This window comes from Hesperophylax consimilis, chromosome 31 (genome assembly GCF_061612785.1).
Source record: "Hesperophylax consimilis isolate HC1 chromosome 31, BYU_Hcon_1.0, whole genome shotgun sequence".
NCBI classification, from domain to species: Eukaryota; Metazoa; Arthropoda; class Insecta; order Trichoptera; family Limnephilidae; genus Hesperophylax; species Hesperophylax consimilis.
The window spans coordinates 4,585,221-4,607,098 of NC_142866.1; the positions used below are offsets into that span (position 1 = coordinate 4,585,221).

At 35.6% G+C, this 21,878-nt stretch overlaps 1 protein-coding gene across 4 annotated transcripts in view; it reads right to left on the minus strand.

Annotated features, from left to right (window-relative positions):
• Positions 1-3,603: 3,603 nt before the first annotated feature.
• Positions 3,604-21,878, minus strand: part of Egfr (epidermal growth factor receptor) — a 261,795-nt gene continuing 243,520 nt past the window's right edge. For 2 of the 4 annotated variants that reach the window (XM_089649859.1, XM_089649860.1), the window contains exons 2-5: positions 10,453-11,853; positions 9,496-9,628; positions 7,409-9,254; positions 3,604-7,162 (exon numbers count right to left, since the gene is read on the minus strand). In XM_089649859.1, the coding sequence (XP_089505985.1) occupies positions 6,314-7,162; positions 7,409-9,254; positions 9,496-9,628; positions 10,453-11,853 (4,229 nt within the window). In that variant the 3' untranslated portion in view covers positions 3,604-6,313. Of the gene's footprint in view, positions 7,163-7,408; positions 9,255-9,495; positions 9,629-10,452; positions 11,854-16,998; positions 17,478-21,878 lie in introns of all 4 variants that reach the window. The other 2 variants (XM_089649857.1, XM_089649858.1) reach the window with 2 other exon arrangements.

A 21,878-nucleotide genomic window follows, 5' to 3' on the forward strand; every position in this document is an offset into this window, starting at 1 on the left:
GAGAAATCCCTATAATATTTTTACTGTTACTTTTAAAAAAAAAATTCTTTATTTAATATTAAATTTACAATTTCATGTTATTACATTACATTAAGTTTATTTTCTTTTTATTACAGTACATTGTGATACACCTTTTTTTAGAGCAAATGCTCGTGTGAAAAAGGCGGAGAAACGCGTGTTAATAATAATTTAACTAATTTTTTCAGAGAGTGTAAAGATAATGAAAAGAATTTTTATTTTTTAATATAACAAAATAAAAATTTTATATGTAACAAAATTTTATCAAATAGAAAAGAGAAAAGGATGTAAAAGAAGGAAAGAGATAAGAATAAGAAATAAGAGAAAAGGATTTCAATATAATAATAATTGAGAGATTATATTGTATTTTTGTATAAACGATTTTAATATGCTATTGATATAGTGATTTTATTGAGTTTTTGAATTTTTTTATAATTCGTTTCCAATCTTAAGTTAAGAGGTAATTGGTTAAACCATTTGACACCAAAATATTTATAAAATTGTTGGGCTGTGGTGGTGTTGCAGCGTGGGATAGTTATAGAGCCAAGAATACTTTGTCTATTGCTGTTCGAAAAAGTTATTAAGTTGTCATTGATGAAACAATCTTTATGTATTTGAAAAGGAGTTATTTTTTTATAAATAATATGAAGTGAAGGGACTTTAAATTCTTGAAATAATCTTATTGTGGGGTAATCATACGGTTTTTTCAAAATTATTTTTATTAATATTCTTTGGATGATTTCTAAAGGTAAGAGAGAAGTTTTGAATGCTCCACCCCAACCAACAATTCCATATTGTAATACTGATTGAATTAGTGAAAAATAGATGGTTCTTAATAATTTAATATTTAGTATGTTTCGTATTCTAAGAAAAATGTATAATAATTTTCTTAACCTTTCTACTATTGCATTGATTTGTAATTTCCACTTTATGTTACCATCTATAATTACACCTAGATATTTTACATTAGTTTTAACAGTAAGTACAGAGCAGTCAGGTTTACATAAATTTGAAATTCTATTACAATTACATGAGTGTATACTTATCTTTAAATTATCAGGGAATGAATTTTTATTAATGGTGAAAGGTATTATAAAAGTTTTTTCAGTATTAAGTGTTAACAAATTTTTTTAGTATGTTTATATCTAACTCTGCTGTTCTTTGGGTTTGATTCCAAGTTAATCCCTCAGTTAAAATTGCTGTGTCGTCAGCGTGTGAAATAAGTTTAGACATAATTGAGAGTTTAAAAATATCGTTGACATAAATGATGAAAAGAATTGGACCTAGAACAGTTCCCTGCGGGATGCCAAAATTTGTGGTCTGCGAATCACTCAGAGAGCCATTTAATATAATTACTCAGAGGAACAGGTTATTTTTGGTTCCGGAACCGGAAAAATGAAAATATATTGGCGGAAAAAGGAACATTATTTTGAAATTTTTGAGGAACTGGTTCAATTTTTCTCATAAATTCTTTAGTCATAGTTTTTTAAGAACCGGTTTTTTATCCAGTTACTTTTCGAACAAGTGCAAAAAATGCATCAAGCTCGTGACGTAGCTGCTCAGAAAAGCCCTGAAATTAAAGATAGTTCTATACCTGAAATGGGTTGTGACTGGCAGTTCCAGTTTCCAGAGATCGATGCGGAACTGGTTTCAAAAATGTAATAGGATAAAGAACTGGTTCCACATTGAACTCCAGTAACTGGAGCTGCGGTGAAAACATTTCAGGGATTAACCATCTCTAGTTTCGGGGCTTCGAGCTGGGTCATGATGCATTTTTATCCGAAAAGTATCTGTGAGAGTTAACCTGGTGTATATTTAAAAACTTATGTTCCAGCCCCCTTATTGGCCTGTGGATATGATAAACTTGAATTAAATATTTGCCTGAACTTGATAGAACGTAGGATGTAATATTATTTAGTAAAAAATAATATTTATTATATTACAAAGGGCGAAACAGCTGTCTCATGTAACATTTAAAATCTGGAAAACTATCAAAATTAAAAATGTGGTCAAATATTAAAATGAAACCGGTGTTCTAAAATTAAACTAAATCGAAATAGGAATTTTTTAAACCAAATAACATTAATATTATCAGCAAGCACCAGAGAAACGCTCCTTTTATTTGCTACAATGGTTATTATTATTGGCAACACTTTGTAAATCTCTAAATAACTATTAGTTTGATAGTTATTCAAATAACTCAGTTGTGGTACACAGTCCTTGCTTCCTTCACATTCATACATTGTCTAATATCTACATTGTTATCTCTACCGTCTTTTTACTCTGAGGGCGGATAATGCAAATAGAAGCAAGAAAATTTCTTACCACCACTGCAGGTCTTGATTTGAATACAGACAAGCCATGACAGGTGACCATTAATGGTGATCTTTCACCAGACTGATACTGAAAGTGCCTACCACTCTGGAACATTCCACAAAAATACTATGTATATATTATTTTAAATAAATAAATTGTGAAATAACACAAATTAATCAAATAAAATTTACTTACAATGATTACTTACAATGATACTTATAACTACTTAACTCCGGAGGCTGCAATTGCTATTTATCCTCTCTGCCCACCTCTGCGAAGTCTGATTTGTTAAATTTATTTTATTATCATTACACATAGTCCTTATAAATTCCAGTATTTTTTTTATATAACGATTCAAATTACAATAATTTTTTTAATTTTATTCATGTATTTTTGAAAACCTGCCAAAATCGTGCATTTTGAATCGGTGATAGTAGTAAATAGACATAAGAACAATTCTTTATATCTAACATATCTACAGTTGCAACACCCCAAACTGCAAATAAAAGTGTGGTGATCTGTATGTACTGCTGCTTTACTGGACACTAGAGGTGGGTCCTGTGATTACTTTTCGTTACTGGTTACAATGAGTACAGGTACAAAAAAATATCAGTTATAAAATACTCAAAAGTATTTTATACCGACCTGAAGATTGATTAAGAATAAGTAATTTGTAAACTGTACTCACATAATTTCTACCCACAGATTTCCCACAAATATTCGACGAAAAATTGATTCCCCCAATAATTATTCGAAATCCATGGGGGGGGGGTTGTTAGAGAATTTCTAGGAAACATAATTCAACACAAAAATTTCAGATGAATAATTCCCCACAAAAATTTTACTAATTAAATTTAAATTTATGCCGGTTCAAAATACCTATTAAAAGTACCCTTTAAAGAACCTATCAAAAGAACCTATTAAAAATACCTATCACAAATACCTGGTAAAAGTACCTATTTAAAATATTTAGTCCAAGTATAAAATACTTGGGTAATGAGTAATTTGGAACGGTATTTTGGAGATTTTTAATAAGTACAAAGTATCGCATGAAAATACCCGGTACTTTTGCTGGGTATAATGGCGTATTTATGATAAATACGCCTAACCTGTACTGGATACTCTAGGTGTTCAGAGAGTAAAATTGAAATAATTTTACAACATTTTCATTATACATACATTATTCGCTAGAATAAGGGCAAAGGTTCTATAATAAACATGTTTGAATATTGGTGAAGAAAAAGACATTATTTTAAAATTATTGTTTTATTTTGCAATCTAAGGTACACAGACGGTCTCTAATAAGATATCCTACTGATGCAACAGGTCAATTCATAAAGGTAAACCCAACTACAAATTAACACAATAATCTATAGAATATATAATAATTTGCATAAATAAAACAATTATTAAACAAAGATATTTTGAGATATTTCATACGCCCTGCAGACAGTAGGATAAAATTATTTTATTTTACATAAGATATTTACATTAAATTTCAGAGAAATCTGTCATCAACAATAAAAAATAACACAACAGTGGTTCATGGCACTTACTTAAGAGTTATATTCACTATTGCAAGATGTTCTTTTAGCGAACAATCTTAGTTAATTTTATTCATGCTGTATTTATCTGTTTGCTTTAATAGTCAGTGTTCTAGTTACTATTGAGGCAGGGAGGAAGGAAGGATTTGCTTCCCTCATTGTTAGGCTTGTATGTGTGTGTGCAAACAGATGCGCTTTAAATTATAAACACATTTTTTATTTTTAGATTGGCTGTAACAAAGATTTCAATAGTTTTCAAGAATTTAATATGTAATAACCGTGCCCATATATATTGATAATGTGCCTCTCTAGGGACTACACATTCGACATCAATACTCTCTAAAGGGAAGCATTGTTTCTATTTTCACCACATACCACAAAGACTTCTAATTACTGTTTTTAAACTTTATTTTGGTGAATAACACCACTTTTTTTTATTTTATACTTAATACCGACCAGGTTTGGCATTAAGTTGACATTGAGTATAAAAACCCAGTCGGTATTAAGTATAAAAAGTTATAGTGGTGTTTACTATGTTATTGTTTTATTTTAAATTTTATAATGTATTAAAATATTCACAACAAGTCTCTAGGTATATTTGGTTGAAGATTTTACATGTAACATAAGATTCCTAGTTCAAGTGAAACTTTTCACATAGATTTTAAAATACTTTGAAACGGTCTAAAACTGCGGTAGTTTTTGTCTACATACTCTTCGTCAATTTAAAAAAAATATATTTTCTCTGCAAAATAAACATAATTAGCCATACAAAGAAAACAGCATGTACATCTAAATGGAATCACTGATATTGTCAAAAAATTATAAAAGTGTTTCTTATATTCAACAATTTTGTGTGGTTAAATGTTATTTGAATGATTTTCAATTGCAGTAGATTTCTCAGCTCGAGAAGTCAATCTTTCCAAATGGTACCTATCAAATTATATAAAATGATTGAATCTGAACACATTTTTAAAATTGAAAGAAATATTTTCATCCAACTGGTTAATCATTATTTTTCAAGATTATTACAGGTATCCCTCAACTTACGAAATCTTTGTTGGTTTATATTTTTGATAACTCCCAGCCAAAAACCTATGTAATTTCGGAAGGAATAAATAGTATATTAGAAATTTCATTTAACATATTTAAAAAAAGCCCTCATTCAACATTAATTACACAAACAATTTTAACTGCTTATTAGAGCCGAATGCCGTCACACAATTGAACACAAGTGTTGTAAACTTCTGGATGAGAAATTAAGCAAATTATTTGAGAAATATGTACATACTACCATTTGATGTGGGAAATGTATCTGGAGTTATGGTTATTTTTGTAAATAGCTAATTTTACTACGACTGTGATAGAGGTTAGTTACCGAGTAATCGGGGATACCTGAACTTATGTAACTAGCAAAATTGAAAGTAACATCTGAATGGCACTATTCACCACTGCCTACCATGGAGAGGAGGCAGCACGATGGTTAATGGAGGAGGTGTGTTTCTTGTCTAATGTTCAGGTACGTCAATAACCCTGTATTTGACAAATATTCAGAGGGAGAGCTTTCATTGAGTTGAGAAGAAACTTAAAAATTAAAATAGTTTAGCAAATCCAATTAGTACATAAACTTAGTAAAGAAATCAATTACATTTAATTATCACAGTCTAAACTTAAAATATGTATATAGAGGCAATATATAATGGCTGATAATGGAAATCTGAATAGCAAAGGTACCGTTTAGTGAACAAAATATACAATTATAACTGTTATTTTATTGTTTTAATATTACTTTTATTTAAAATATAACTCAATAGATTAACGGTCTAAGAAAAACGGTACCTACTCTGCGGACTCTAAATACAGATTTAGAAATTCTTACAGAACAATATTATACATATTAACAAAAATTGACACTGGCATATACATATAATATATATACAAGGATTAGGACACACAACATAAACAAATAATGTAAAATTATAGTCAAATAAAGATAATAATTTAATAAGTTATGTCTCATTCAACATATTATAGACAATATTTGTACATAATAAACTTTATGGGCAATGTTCGGCAAATACACTAAATAACATTCACATATTACTTCTTGTTAAAATATTAAATTTTTATGTACAAAAGCCATATTTTTAGAATGGCACATTTTTTTATGAATGTCACTCAGAAAATACACCTATAGTTACTTTCCCAATGCACTGCGCTAGCTACACTTAAATAATATTGTATTATTTAAGTAAATCACTTAACACGTTTGTCCTTGCGTGTTGAGACTGACTATATTATATATTGCATATATAGACATTACCACTAGTCATCCCAACACCACAAAATTAAGTCTCAGACCGCTGAATTGCAAGATTTTTTGAGTACATTCATAAAACAGTAAATTAGTAATAACACTAACACTTATGGGGAGAACATTAAACTTTTGTTTCATTACGTCTAAGAGGCTGAAGTTCTCTTTGTAAATCATTGTAGTACTCGTGATCTGATATGGACTCTTCCTCAATAGATCTTTGCGCCACAAAGGTAACTGTAGGATTTTGTAGCGTGGGCGTGCTCGCACATGAGTTGTGATCCACTGCATCTGGGCTCTTTGGTATAATATTGTTCTCAATCATGATGCTTATTGCTTCTTCCGGACAAGTTAACAAGTACTCTGGGTTATCTATCGCCTTCTTGATTACAGGATACTTCTGGAAGCTGCCGTTTGCTTGGGAGGGATCCTGATTGCCCGACTCAATAAGATCCATGTACGCTGAGGGGTTAGCAGTCGAGGGCATCAAATAGTCGTCCTCATCCAAAAGAAGGTCTAACTTTATATTAGCCACTTGAGCTTCTTTTAACTTCGATACAGCATCTTCAGAGCTCATGTCATCTTTTTCAGTAACCTTCGATGGGTCACTGTGGTATCTTGAATCTGAGCTATCAGAGTGAACCATGCCTCCATTGCAATATTGGCGAAAATCATTGATGTCAAATCCTGTCACTTGAGCGTAGCGGAGCAGCTCATTGTCCCAATGGTTTGGATGTCTCCCTGAGATGTTTTCTAGTGGAATGCTTTCTGATATTGATGTTGGGGCATTCTGCCATGATCTCGATGAACTAGGCTTATTTTGTGGATCATTGGACGCAGCTACAGATAACTGTGAGTTGGTTGGCAAATTGTCATCGTGCAATTTAGGTTGTAAATATTCATCGCCTTCCCCCAAGGAATCCATTGGTCCTTCCATAGCCGAGGAGAGATGCCTGATTATTTCCTTGTCATCCTGCAAATAAAAACACACATTTTATGAGCTTTACCAAAAAAAATTTTTTTGATTGGATTTTACTGTTATGCATATCATTTTATCTTTTTTCCATTATCCTGGCTTGCCTCTTGTACTTAGAGAAAGGAAAATGATAATATCCACGGAAGATATAATAATTGAAACTAGTATAATAAAAAAAACATTCAAAAACTATATTGCAAACAGATTTCAAAATGCATAAAAGTGAATTTGAATTGAAATTACCTGTTGAGAATAGGACGGTAGTTTCATATATTTGTCCCCTACGATAACCAGATATCTGCCGGGATCTTTGGCCATTTCAGTGAAGGTCTCTGCTAATTGTATGAAGCTTGGTCTGCTGCCTGCATCCAACATCCAGCAAGACACCATAATACAGTAGATATCCAATGTACAAATATTAGGTTGTGGAAGTTTTAGACCATTTTCAATCAGTTCTGGTACATCTCTTGCTGATATATTCTCATACGGTCTTCCTCCATAAGTCAATAATTCCCAAATTGTAACTCCGAAAGCCCAAACGTCACTTTTATGAGTGAATATTCTATGTTGTATACATTCTAAAGCTAGCCATTTGATTGGCATCTTTCCACCGGCCGCTTTATAAACATCTTCATTTATGTCCAATAGTTTGGCCAAGCCAAAGTCAGTTATTTTCACGCAGTTGGCAGTTTGAACCAAAACATTTCTAGCCGCTAAATCTCGGTGAACCAGTCGCTTCTCTTCTAAGTAAGCCATGCCACGAGCTATCTGTGTGCACCAATTCAGTAGAGCCTTTGAACCAATCTTCTCTTTGTGAATGCGAACATAGTCAAGAAGACAACCTGATGGCATCAGCTGGGTGATGAGCATCATTTGCGAGGTCATGCACACAGCCAGCAGTTGCAATAGATTGGGGTGATCTACACTGGCCATTATGTAAGCTTCATCCAAAAATTCCTTACTTGTATTGGCACCTGTTCCTTCTCTCAATACTTTGATAGCAACGGGAATTTTTCCATTCTCACCTTCTGGTACCCAGACTCCTTTGAAGACTTTACCAAAAGCACCAAACCCAAGAATCCCTCCTTTCCTCAGTTCACCTTCCTTGATTATTCTCAACTTTGCAAGGTTTGGCTTCATACTAGAGGGTTGTAGTGGCTGGTTGTCTTCGCATCCAGTTAGAACCAAGGCCATTTTCATTTTCATTGCTTCTTTTTTAGCTGTAGCTTTTTGGCGACAAATGTACCCAATGACTCCGAGGAACACCAGAATGATAATAATGCAGACTAAAACTCCAGCCAATAAAGCAGAAGTTCCGGCAGTCTCACTGAGGTGAATTGATCCAACTGGTTCAGCGGAACAATACGGTTCAATCGTGATTTCATTTGGAAATATTTTATGTGGCAAGTTAGAAGGACAGTTGGAGGTGCAGTTGAAGGCGGTAGTGTTGTCAGAAGAAGGCTCTCCGTCTACAAATATCTTGAAATTTCTACATTTTAAGCAGTGAGACACATCAGGACCCACACAGCCTCTGCAATCATTGTGACAAGGAACACATATTTGCGTTTGTTCATCTGCATAGTGATCAGCAGGACATTCATCTTCACATTGCTCGCCTCGCTTGAACTTGGTACATTCTTGGCAGACTTGCTCATGGAAACCATATCCTGTGCACTTTTTGCAACGTGGATGGCACTTCCTACAGATGGCTTTTCCAGCCAGGGGTTTGAGGGCGCCCTGTTCCTGCGGACCAACCCACTCGTAGTAGTATCCATCGGGACACGACTCGTTCTTTTGTAAGCACTTTTCCACGGTGACATCACAGTTGATGACGGCTTTTTCACAAGAATTGCATCCATCAGGTCCGATGGTGTTCAATGGGCCCAAGCAGCCATCCACGCAGTTGGTATGACAATGCAAGCATTCTCCGCTCTCAGACAGGTACTTGGTGGTGGGACACATGGGCACGCAGAAGGGGCCATCCCGGGCGTGTTTGCATTTAGTGCAGTGTTCTTGCCCCGGCCCATCACACGTCGAGTCACATTCTGCATGACAAGGTTTGCAGATCTTCGCTCCAGCTTTGTACATCCTGGAATGTAATAGATAACTTATTAGTTGTTGTTGCATGTCAACTCAGGATTAATAAATAGTATGGTCATGAAATTTATATGCATCGCTAAGTCTTAGGCCGCCTTTAGATCCGTGGCGCTATCGCGATTTAATCGTAAAATGTGATAGATCTGCATCTGAGCCAGGCATTATACAATATTGAATAGAACGGAGGAAAAACGGTGTAAAATAAGTAAAAACACTGAAGAACGTGAACATACCCAGTGAAAGTGTCGCAGTTCTCCAAACACTTCTTGCCGAACTGGTAGTTCCTGCAGGACAGGCACTGACCCGCCCCCACTCCCCAGCAGCCGTCATCGGAACATTGCGGGTCACACACCAAACCTTCGGCTTCTGAACAAAATAAGAACAAGGAACATTGTTACGTGCAAATTAACGGTCATAAGTCTTGCAACCCGAAACGCATTTCGGGCAAGCTAAACATCGCAATAAATAAACGCATTTCAGTGTCATAAATAGGCGCCAGGTTTCGCTCAACATAGCAGAGAAAATCAATTTAATATTATTCAACATATAAGTTTGTTGTATTCCGTATTTCTGAACAGTGCAAGCATTGTTTGCATTTCCAGGCATACTTACGTAAATCAGCAAATTCTTCAACGTCTATGAATATTAACTCAACAACAATTAGGTATATGGATTTATTGTCATTTCACCATAAAAACCAGTGGAAAAAAATTGCATTCTTGACTAACGACTGAGTGCGTGTTTTTTTGCTAATAAGTATATTTTCATCCAAAATAAAAATCGCGAGACAGTACTTTTTTATTTATTTCAAAAGTTGGTAATACTTCAAATGATAAGGCGATTTACGCAGCAATTAATATACATAGTAACATCATTAAATAATACCTTTTGGTTATTATTTTATGTTGTTTGTTTAGCAAATAAGAATACAGCAACAAATTTTACACAAAATATTCGCACAAAAAATAACCACAACATAAACAAATAGCAAAAACACATAGACAATGATTATTTTGAAGTTATCACACTCGAATACGTAGGTACCTATACACACATTTCGTAAATGGTTTAAATGCTTCGAAATGGCAAGGGTAGGTGTTACTTAACCACATTCTAGGAAGGTGTTGGTAGGTAGGTACCTACGTACAATTAGTTGTGATATCTTAAAAGGCGACTGAAATCGTGCTTACCGCAATCTTTGTCTCCCTTGTTATTTAGCAGCAGGGATACGTGTTCGGTCGACTTTTTGATCTTCTTCCAGGCGACGTCTTGAGCGAAGCACAGATTTTTATTTTCAAGAATGACCACCGCACCAGAGTTTATTTTCTTGAGAGATTTCAGTTCGAGCGACTTCAAGGCAGTCTTGACAATGTACAAGGACGCGAAGAAGTTCTCCATCAGCTGTCGGCCCCCGATAACTTCGAGGTTTCGGAAGTACGAAAGGTTCGTAAACTTGTCGTGGTAACCTTGAATGTTTATATAGCCGGTCACTTCCTTCAGCGTACTGAACACCTCCAACTTGTCTGGATGCATCTGGGGGTACCTCCTGCCAAATGAGAAGTTAGTGAACACCTGTTGGAAGCCTTTGAACGATTGTTCGAGGATCTCCAGAGATCCGTCGATAATAGTGCAGTCTTTAAATGTATCGATGTTGCCGGAATGCACTGACTTGACCCCGAGGCAAGTCTTGGGACACGGCCCGTCACACGGAACACACTCGCCATTTACGGCAGTCTTTTTGGGTGGGCAGCTTCGGACACAAGCGCCATTGTCCTTGAGCAAATGTTCGGGACAGTTTCTTACACACGTGGCTCCATAGGCGTATTTTCCGTTGGGGTTCACCTCCCACGAGTAAGTGGTGGGGTTGTACCGCTGCATGGGAGGACATTCCTGCGTGCAGAGCCCATCATCGTAGAAGTTGCGGCATGCCAGGCAGTCGCTCTGTTTGGGGCCCTTGCAACCTCCCGCGCAGAATAAGTGACAGCACTCGCGGGGGTTGGGCCCGAAGCAGCGGCCTTGCCAGCACTGCGGGCTGCAGTTGTTCTTGGAGAACTTTTGGCAGTTCTCGGGGCCTTCTCCCCAGCAGCCCGCGCTGCAGCTCTTGTCGCACGCGGGGCATTCCCTCTCGGCGGACGTGAAGTTGTACACATACACGTACTCAGCCTTGGGGCCAGTGATTATCTCATCCCAGCTGATGGTCTTTACGTGGCACAAATTGTAATTGTTGTAGATGCCCACACTGCCGCTGAGGACGTCGCGCAGCGCCGGCAGCTCCAGGGAATGGGTGTTGGACAGAGTCACCATCAGAGCGAACTCCTCGTCTCTAACATTGAGCTTGAAGAGGGTTCTGCCTCTGATGATTTGTAGGCGGGGTAAAACGATGCGCCTGACGTCCACGTGCGAGATGAGCACGTACCCAGTGACCTCCCGAATGAATTGCAGGAAGGAGAGGTCCAGGGTCTCGTTCTGTAGCCACGTCAGCTCGAGGTTGCCATCCACGTAGGTGCAGTTGGTGAAGCGGTCTCGCAGGTTCCGGTAGTGGTGGTCTCGATTGGAGGGGACAGACATCCTCCCATTGGTGCCGATGCATACTGCAAATAATTAAATTATAATATATTATTTTTTATTCGTCATAATTCTTTGTATTTAGGTACCTACATGTGGGTATACATATTTCGGCTTTATATATTAAATAACTAGGTAGAGTAAGTTCACGAAATGTGTCCTGGTAGGCCAATAAGGCCCACCACTCTCTCTCCGAAACGTTGCAACGTAGCGAGTGGATTATCCCCGCTATTTAATAACCACAAACCCCACATATCCTCAGTGTATCGTTACGACTCGGTGACTAGGCATGCGTAGTAACTTAAAAGGTGAAAAATAATAAAACGAAAGGAAAGGGAAAAAGAAGATGACTAAATCCAAGTGAGCACCAAAATGATGAGCAGACCTTCAGCCTCATACCTCGGAAGAAGATAGGTCTGATCCTAGGATCCTAGGACTGCTCAGATGAAAACCCCGACAGAAGTAATGAAAGAGATACCAAATGTTTGTTCTGTGAATGTGAGGATACCAGAGGTGAAACATAGATACAATGTGTCTCTTGACAGCTCTGACGAAGAAAGTACCGGAGCACAGACAGATATATGTTTTTGTGAGTTTAGCAAAGGCAATTAGTTATTTGATTTAATTTCAGTAACGGTAGTGTAATATGGCTCACAAATAGGCCATAATACCCAACCATTTTTTGAAGATTTTTAGGATTTTATATTTTTAATTGCTCTCTAATTATTATAATTTACTTTGGCTGTTACAAAAATTATATCTGATTAGTTTGTTAGTTAGTGATTGTTTACTAAAAAAAATAAAGTTTTTATCATTTCGTATAAACAACGTGTTTTATTACCATGAAGCTTATGGTGTGCCGTATTACCCGAACTTATTTTAATGTTTATCTGCACGTTATTATGCTAAAATAATTGAATAGTAAATGTATGCTGAAACCTTGACTTCAAGAAAAACGATAATTAAAAAAGCAAGTAATCACAAATTATATTTTGGGTTACGAAATAACACATTTTCATTTTATTAACAAATAATACTTATTTACAAAAACTTGAAAGCAGTCTTTGATTGAATCTCTGAAAATAATTTTATATTTTTACTTAGCACTGGCATTTTTTTTTAAATATTTTATTTGGCCATAATTTTGTTACATTTTATATACATTCTAAAACTACTATAATATAATTCGATTACCTATATACTAAAGTTGGGACTTCACAACATAGAGATATAACCCACAAAAACTACTATAATATAATTCGATTACCTATATACTAAAGTTGGGACTTCACAACATAGAGATATAACCCACAAAAACTACTATAATATAATTCGATTACCTATATACTAAAGTTGGGACTTCACAACATAGAGATATAACCCACAAAAACTGCAAGACTTTTAGCTTCCTTAGCATAAGAGAGTTCTTTACACATTTTAAAACGTTTGTAATAAATATGTCTTCCCGATAAATTTGTCTTAGGAAGTCTAAAATCGTTACAGCTTCTCGTAGTATAGCAATAAACTCTACTAAACATTTTTTAACAAATAATCTAGTAACATTTTTTTTAACTTATTAATAAATATTAGAGTTTGAATAAACACTAAAAGTTGCCACACACTTAGCATATTGAGTTGGCGTAGCATTGCTTTATCCTAATATATTATCTTCTATAGAAAAAAATTCACCTCATGCCTCTGTTCTTGTGTTTTGATGCTCAAAAAAATTACACTTGTGCAGTTGGGATGCTAACAGTGGTGTTGTAGACCAATTTCATTGCTTTAAGCTCTAATTTTACTCTTAATCCTACTTAAGAAGTGAACCCTTTTTTAATTTTTTAACATTTATTTTTATTTACTTTGCTTTTAAAAAACACCTCTCCAATAATTTGTACACCGGAAAAAAAGTTTTTACACCATTCCTATATATGTTTGCAAATTGCAATACTCATGTGTTGTATATTAAATTAATTTTCCATGAAACCATAAACCTGACAGTTGATCATTGTCGTATAATTGAAGTGATGACACTCTCACATTAAAAATGAGAAGACATTTCTTTATGTTAAGGGTATAAAATCGGATATTAACCGTTCATTTTTAACGATTTGTTATTAATTTAATAATCATGCAATTAGTTTCCTCTTTCCTACAATCTGGAAACTTAAATAACCCGGTTCGCGTCTCTCTTTTCCCACAAAGACCATCTGCACCGCCCCGAGAGGGTTTATGTACTGAGGGATGATCACCTCAGATTAATATAGAAATCATTGAAGAAGTGTGAAATGCTCTGTGAATGCAAGTAAGTCCGACTCGGGTAAAGTTTAACAGGGAGTCGCTTGCGGGGATTGCATCAGTAGTCCGGGAGGACGCGTCTCAAATAGCCAGAGTAAGATTGAAAGCGTAAGGGCATGAAATGTTGTACCGGACACCACCCAATATAGGCGTGCGATGGTCGGTACTGACAAACTCGTTTCTGCGCGATTGTACTCAATGGTAGGGCTGTCTGCCTCCACGGGATTCGTCACTGATGAAACAAATAATCTGTTTGACATTTCGCGCGCCCGATTGATTTCTGCGGTCATGACTTTGTTCCTTCCCACTTGCAAGCGGGTACTGCTTCTGCACTGTTGAACCATCCCATGCATGCAATTTGAGCAATTTGGCTGGGCCCTTTGGATTGGCGCAGTATGGTTCAAAAACAGCTTTGTGTCGTAGTTTCTCTGTGCGGAGAGTGTGTTGTACGGTGCCGGCGTAATACCATCCTAGGCATAGACACCGCTAGACTATACTGTCATAATACAATCCTATGCATAGATAGTGCAAACTATGCTGTCATACAAATCATACTCATAGAGATAATACAATCCAACGCATATATAGTTCTGGTCTGCGCTGTCATAAAGCCATCGTGTGCTTGGAATGTGCTATCACAATATCTTTCTGTGCATAGAAGGAGGGAATTCGTCTCCAAATGATTTCTGTTGTTATTGGGTCATCATGTTTTCATATAGATATTATCTGTTGGATATACGAAACTTAGGAATAGCAACCATTTCGCAAATGCTGTGCTCTAACATCAGCAGGCACATACGGTGTTTCGCGTTCCTGGGGCAATTATGCTGCGGGAGCAATGATTATTTACATCGAATAAAACAATGTAAGTGGATACTTATTTTCAATTTTTTTGCATTTGTATGTTTTACTACTACTTCAGACTATGTATGTCTAGGTATTCTTCTTTGCCTCATTCTAAGGTACCTAACCATTCCAGGTTAGCGACTTGGTTGAATTTTATTGAATTCATCTCTCCGGAATTCACTAACATACAAATCTAAAAAATAAATGATTGAATATTTTTACAGTACCGTTTTGTGAAGAGCGCTTTACATCGAGTTTCAAACTACAAGTGATCACTGGAATTCATACAGGTATATGCAAAGGGGAAGTAAATTTTTAACGCTTTATTAACTAAAACTATTATTTTGAAGGAATGCTTAAATGAAAAATAAATCTCTGAAGGTGTTAATATTTGATATAGAGCTGTAGTTAATGATTAAAACACACAGTAAGGACATAAAAAAATAAATATTACCACCCCCAAATAATAAAATAATTAATAATGTGTACCTATATTAGACGTTTTAAAAAAACATATATGCAATAGGACAAGAGCAAAATAGTTCATTGTAGAAATATTCATTATGAAAAGCAATTGCAGAATTAAATTACGAGTACAAGAATAATAAGTATCTTGTCTAAATAGTATAAAATAAAATCGGTATCCGCGTCTGTCTGTTTGTGCGCTTTGTTCTTCTAAACAAAGATTTTGAAAGGGTTTTCACCATCATTTAGAAAATTTCTTCCGGAAGGTTTACACATACGATAAATGTATATTATATTTAAAGAAAGCATAGAAAAGTTGATGTTTTATAATCAAGTCGTAAAAATACATTTTCCTATCCTTGCTAACGCTGGCTAAACCTCATGAGATATATCAAAATAATTTACGACGGAATTGTATATCTTAAAAAGGCCTACAGAAAATTCCACGATGATATATGTTTATATCCTAAGGATATCCTAAGGATATCCTAAGGATAAACCCCAGCAACACCGGGTACACGTCAGCTAGTTATTTATAATTAAGGAGAAGCCTTCGAAAAAACCGCTAATACCTATTTTTTTACAACAGGGCCATTAAAAAGCCTTAATCCTTAGAAAACATAGTTTGAATTGAATTGAACAAATTTATTATGCAGGCTATTAATACTTACCTACATGCATTATTATTATTTCATAGGACTGTCGAATCAGGTTATAAAATATAATATTAGCCGTTATGTCGGTTGCCAATGTACATAATACAAATGTTAAATAACAGCAGTGTACGCAGACAGGCCAAGTGACCTTTGAATCGAGATTTCCAAACAACATACATATTTGTATATTGAAGCATAATATACTAAACTTGGTTATTGAATGGAAGTCACAAATATTTTATTAGGTCGAAGTGCTGTTTGCACTTTTGGGGAACAATATCTGGGTTATATTATTATTATTACAGTCGATTTCTCATTAATATGGTTTTCAATACACAGCGAAAAATCTATATTCAGACCAATTTTAATGTCTTATGAACATTTTTATTAAAAAAAAAATAGCGAACGTTTTCAAACTTGACGATTTATTATCAAATTACATTCGGTAGAATTTGGTTGGAAACAAAATACACATAAACGTAATAGAAATTATGCGCAGGCGGTATTTGAACACTGTTATTTCTTCATCACAAAACCTCTTGGCGCGCTTGCTGCCCACATCTTTCCAATCACAGCGACCACAGATGTGCACTCGCGGGGAGATGGGCTCACTCAGAGATGGGCTCTACATCAAATGCACGGGAATTGTTAATACTGCCTGGGCAGTCGTAGTTTTTATCAATTACACGATTAGGATTATATCAACTTATTAAAAAGTTGAATGTTAGTGTCAGGACAGAGAATGTGCAAGTTCATATGACCAAGAGAAAAGACTGAAAGGGGATGCAAGCAAGTAGAGCAGCACGGGCGACTGGCAACACTTGGCGGCACCCCGACCTGCCGCGCGGGGGTTTGGTTTCTGCAACTACCAGGGAATGAAACAAGGTGGAGAATGATGATCACACTTACTTTTGCCTTTGTTGACAAACTCAGACGTCCCGGAGGCTTTGGGGCTGTGGTGGTGGTGGTGAGAGTTGCGCGCCCCCAGGGAGAAAGGGACGAGCGCGAGCAGCAGGAGGCAGCTCAAACACGCTAGGCCCAACATGGTATGTCTAACTCAACATGACAGGGGACTTCTCCCACAACAATACGGTAAACGATCCACGGCACAAAATAATCCTGATCACGATCAACAAGTGTTTACACAGTTCATCACAAATGCACGTTTCACTGGACGAGGGGTCTAACCGAAAACGGGGTTCAGTGGCGCGCGCGTGCAGCGCAGCCTTCGGTCGCGGCGTTCCATCGCTCACTGGCGGAGTACCTGAAACACACGGGCGGTGAGCGGGGAGGGGGGAGGTAGACGCCTACAGCACCAGCGCGGCGCGGCGCAGGTATTGCGACCCTCAACTGTGGCGCCGCTCAGTTTCCCAGGTGTTCCAACAAATCTAATGATTTATTATGGGAATTATCATGCTAATCAGAGTGAAATACAGGTTGTATGCTAATTTCGTAATCATTTCAATCTTTCAATTTCAAAAAAGAAAAGCCACCTTTTAAATTATTAAGTTTATGCATACTTTTAATATTTCAAGTATCGTGAAAAGATATATTTGTAATTTTTAACGAATTCGTACAAAAATTTAATTATAACTTTAAGGCCTGGCATGGCGTAAAAACTCTACTCCGTAAACACAATAATATATTGGCAGTTTTAATATACGTAAAGCATTAATGTGGGAAACGAGAAAGACTGGCTGCGCGGCCCCGCGTTGGGGAAGCGCGAGGCCGCGGCCGCTGCTCGGACAGCCGTGCTGCGGTCTGGATAACATTTCACAACAACTCTGGTAACCGCCTGGCAAAACTAACTCGCGCGCAACAAGGGCGACATCATCCCTCGAACAGAATACTTTCGTGTGTGTATGTACGACGAGGTGCCGAGGAATTTCGAGAGCACTCCACTGTTGGATTGAGGCAGTTTCAATGATCTCTCCGTATTCTCGTAGCTGTTCTTGTCTATTTACTCTCACAATCCAAAGGATATTTGAATAAAGAATTTAAAACATTTCTCAGATAGCAGTTAAATATGTGCAATTCAGCAGCAACTTTCACGCGTTTTCTTTGTTTCTACGACACTAAACTGGATTAGTTGATATCTAGGTATAATATACATATAATCTTAAAATAATACATATTTATCTAATTGTAAAACTGTCTTCAGTATCATGAAAGTAACACCAATTGGGTTTTAATGCTGACGAAGCTAAGTCTCGCCAATGTAACATACAGCTAAATACTTAATTAAATGACTGCCACGGCGAGTACTTGGGACACTATTCTCGTGCACGACCTTTGCTATTTTCAAATGTAGGCGTTTAATATTAGGTAGGCACCGGTAAATCATTTTGAATCGACCCTTTCGTGTGTAGTGGTTTTTTGGATGGTTGAAAAATAAGAATTATTGACCTTTTTAACTCAAACTCAAAATATATTTTTTGTACAAATAAAGTATAAAGCACAAGGATTAGGTTAAGTATAGCTTATACATTTGTAAATACCTCACATTTCTTAAAGTTAACTCAATGAACAATAATTTTAAATTGAATTTATTATATCTTTAATAAATATAGTATGTTAAAATAAACGTCGCTATATAACCGGTAAACTCCGGTCGCATGATCTAAACAAGTTCGATTTTTTTTAACTTTCGATACTATCAGGGGGCACAAATATGTTCAAACGTGTTCTCTTTAAAATGATTTGCCTGTAAATATTATCATTTCGACAAACTGTGTACCTCCGTAATCTCGACATCTAATCTTCCCTTTGCTGTGTGACCAAAATTTTCTCAGAAAACCAATAGAAGAAAAGGATAGAGTGTGTAGTGAAGTAGAAGCACTAAGATATCCCCACTTTACAGGCAGACTGCTTTAAACGGTAAACAAATGGTAGCTCGTATCTTCATTTCGTACATTGATGCTAGAATATCAGTGGGTATACTCGAGTGTTTGAGTGAAGGTTGAACGGCGAGGAGAGGTGGTAAAAGATACTTATTATAGAAGATTCTTGTTTCTAAAGATCTACAGTTGATTCGCAATTGTGCAAAGAGTGTTGTATCGATTCATTACATCTATATTTTAGCATTGCACCTATTAAGCAGGGATCACTCACAGAAAACGAAATCCTTTTATAAAAAATCCATAAAAAAATAATTGTTTTTTTATGTGAGTAATACCATATTTAAAAAAAATACTTTCAGATTTATTGTTATCGAAAAAATCAATCTACACAACCAATTGAAAAAACTTTTGAAAGCATTTCTTATCTTAAATTACTGCAATGTTTTATAGTTGGCCTTTCCCCTTGCCTTTTCAACACTCCAATTCTCATTCTAAAACAATAACATGTTAATAAAACACAAGCGAATGCAATAATTAACGAATTTATTAGCAGGTGCACGAAGCGCCACTAGTTAATCAATTTTAATTTGACAGTAAAAAAGCTACACTATACTAAACTAAGCTCAACTATACTAAACTCAAACTATACGAACACTCATGTCTACTCGTCGATAAGAGTGGCTATATAATATAAATATACGTTGATTTTTATATATATTGGTATGTATACATAGTTCATAACTACGTTTATTATTCTAATGGCTATGTTCGAAACTGGGTTATTACGTCAATAACTGAGTCATTATGCTTGAAAGATTAATTATTTATTTATGAAACACTTATGTTTTAGCTGGCGGTGCATTTTTATTTGCTCTAATTTAGTTGACAACTGCACTTATGCAACGACCGAATAACCAATCCACACTAACATGTAAGAAGCGGTTTGTGTGTTATTCATACTCAAAGATATCAACGAACGAGTAAGCGAAACCCAGCGTTCAGTGCGTTATTTTATTATTAGCAACTCGAGATTGCTTTGTGATTTTATTTGTACTTAATCAGGCGGTTTCTGCGCAAAGCCAGGCAAATAATGTAGAAACTAAAGCTACATAAAGTGTATATTTAATAATTACATTATTCACTCAATTGTGTTTGAAGACATTGTATTATTGCGATAAAATAGTTCTCCGGCAATTCCATAAAACCAAATGGTGTTGATAAATTTACTATAATATACATACTCTTTCATTATCTAACTTCGCAAATATTTTATGTTAACAATTTTACTTTGTCTTATCTTGAATCTTTGTTTCTTTGTGTAAGCCGAGAAACTAATCAAACTTCGATAACTTATAGCAACTGCTCAGTTGTGCTTCAAGATATTGTAAATACTACGATAAAAAATGTTCTGCAGCAGATAACCAAATTGAAAAAAATACAACTAATAGGGATAAAACCAGTTTATATTATCTCAAAAGAGGTAGGATAGGAACGAATATCACGAGTGAATGGAACTGCTCTTTAAATGTTAATTATTCCAACATTATTTTCCCAACTAGCCCGCTACTAATGGATTCTGCACCTTTCAACATACATTAAAAGTATTGACTGTAGGCACAAAATTAGCGATGTCATAACGTCTTATGGACGAGTCAGAGATAAGGAGATGAGAACTACCTTTGTCCCATTAAAAAAGTTGGCACTTCATTGCTGATTGAGATTGAAGGTGGTTGAAATAGCAATAAAGATGGCTTAAGCGAGAAGATTTGCTACAAGGAATCTGAGTGAAGCGAAGGAAAAAAAGAGGCTTAGAAGGTGAGAAAATTAAGACTAATACAAAAAAGAATTCGGCGTAATAAACAGTACAGAAGATTAGGCACCTAATGATTTTCATACAAAAATAACAGCATCACCAATAAAGATTAGTATTCATAATTCATCAATGAAAAAAAAAGTCCTTCTAAATGTAATCTTTATAACTTATCAGGATTGAACTCGGGCACTAGGATACAGCCTCTTCCATCTAGAATTTCTGGGATTAACTTCATTGCAACTAATTTCACTTCGTATCGTCATTTAAATCTTCAGGTTTAGAGCTATGAAATGTCAATTTATCGATAAGAAAATTGTTCATAAGAATTGTTGTAAGTCAAGCGAAATATAGATAGGTACATAAAAATCTTTGAGTGATCGACCTAATGATAATATGATAAGACGATAACCGAATAAATCAGAAGACTTTTGAAAAGTGATGTAAAGTCATGAAAAGTGATTTTAACGCTGGTGTATTGTCAAGTTTTTAAATTTGTCATGGAACCGACGACACGTAGTTTATGTTTAAATCAAAATAATAATGCAAAGTTGTTGAGTGTAGTTAAGCAGTGGGTAAGTTAGATCGTTTGTTAGGTGTAGACGAGAGCAGCTACGGCCGCAGCATCTCGGCGGCATTATTATTTCTTGTCCCGTACAAAGGGACTGTTTGAGAAGGCAGACGGGCTCGGGCACCTTCCCGCGCCGGCGCAGGTAGGATGCTTTGAATAGCTCGCGCAGCGCACGGGGTGTCAAACAAGGCTGTTTCGTTTTATTATTATTTTGACTGGTACATAAAAATTACTAAGATAATTTATGCCTTGTTTAGCGATTGATGAATTTTTTTACTTTTGATTAAAATTTATTTTTGATCTCTTTTTAGGATATTCTACATTTTTTGAGTTTTTATGAAATTTTTGACTCGAAGAAAGATTGTTGATTTTTTGTATGACATGTTTAGATAATAAATTGAGAAATTTAATTCAAATAATTACTGTGAATCTTTAGCCTTTGAGTTAAATTTTGACCGATTTTTAAAAACATTATTTTAATGTAGTACAGAGTGTGTTATAAAATGCTTAATTACTAACAGAAACGAATATTTAACTTATTCTATCTTGCCCCGTCGTCAAATAAATA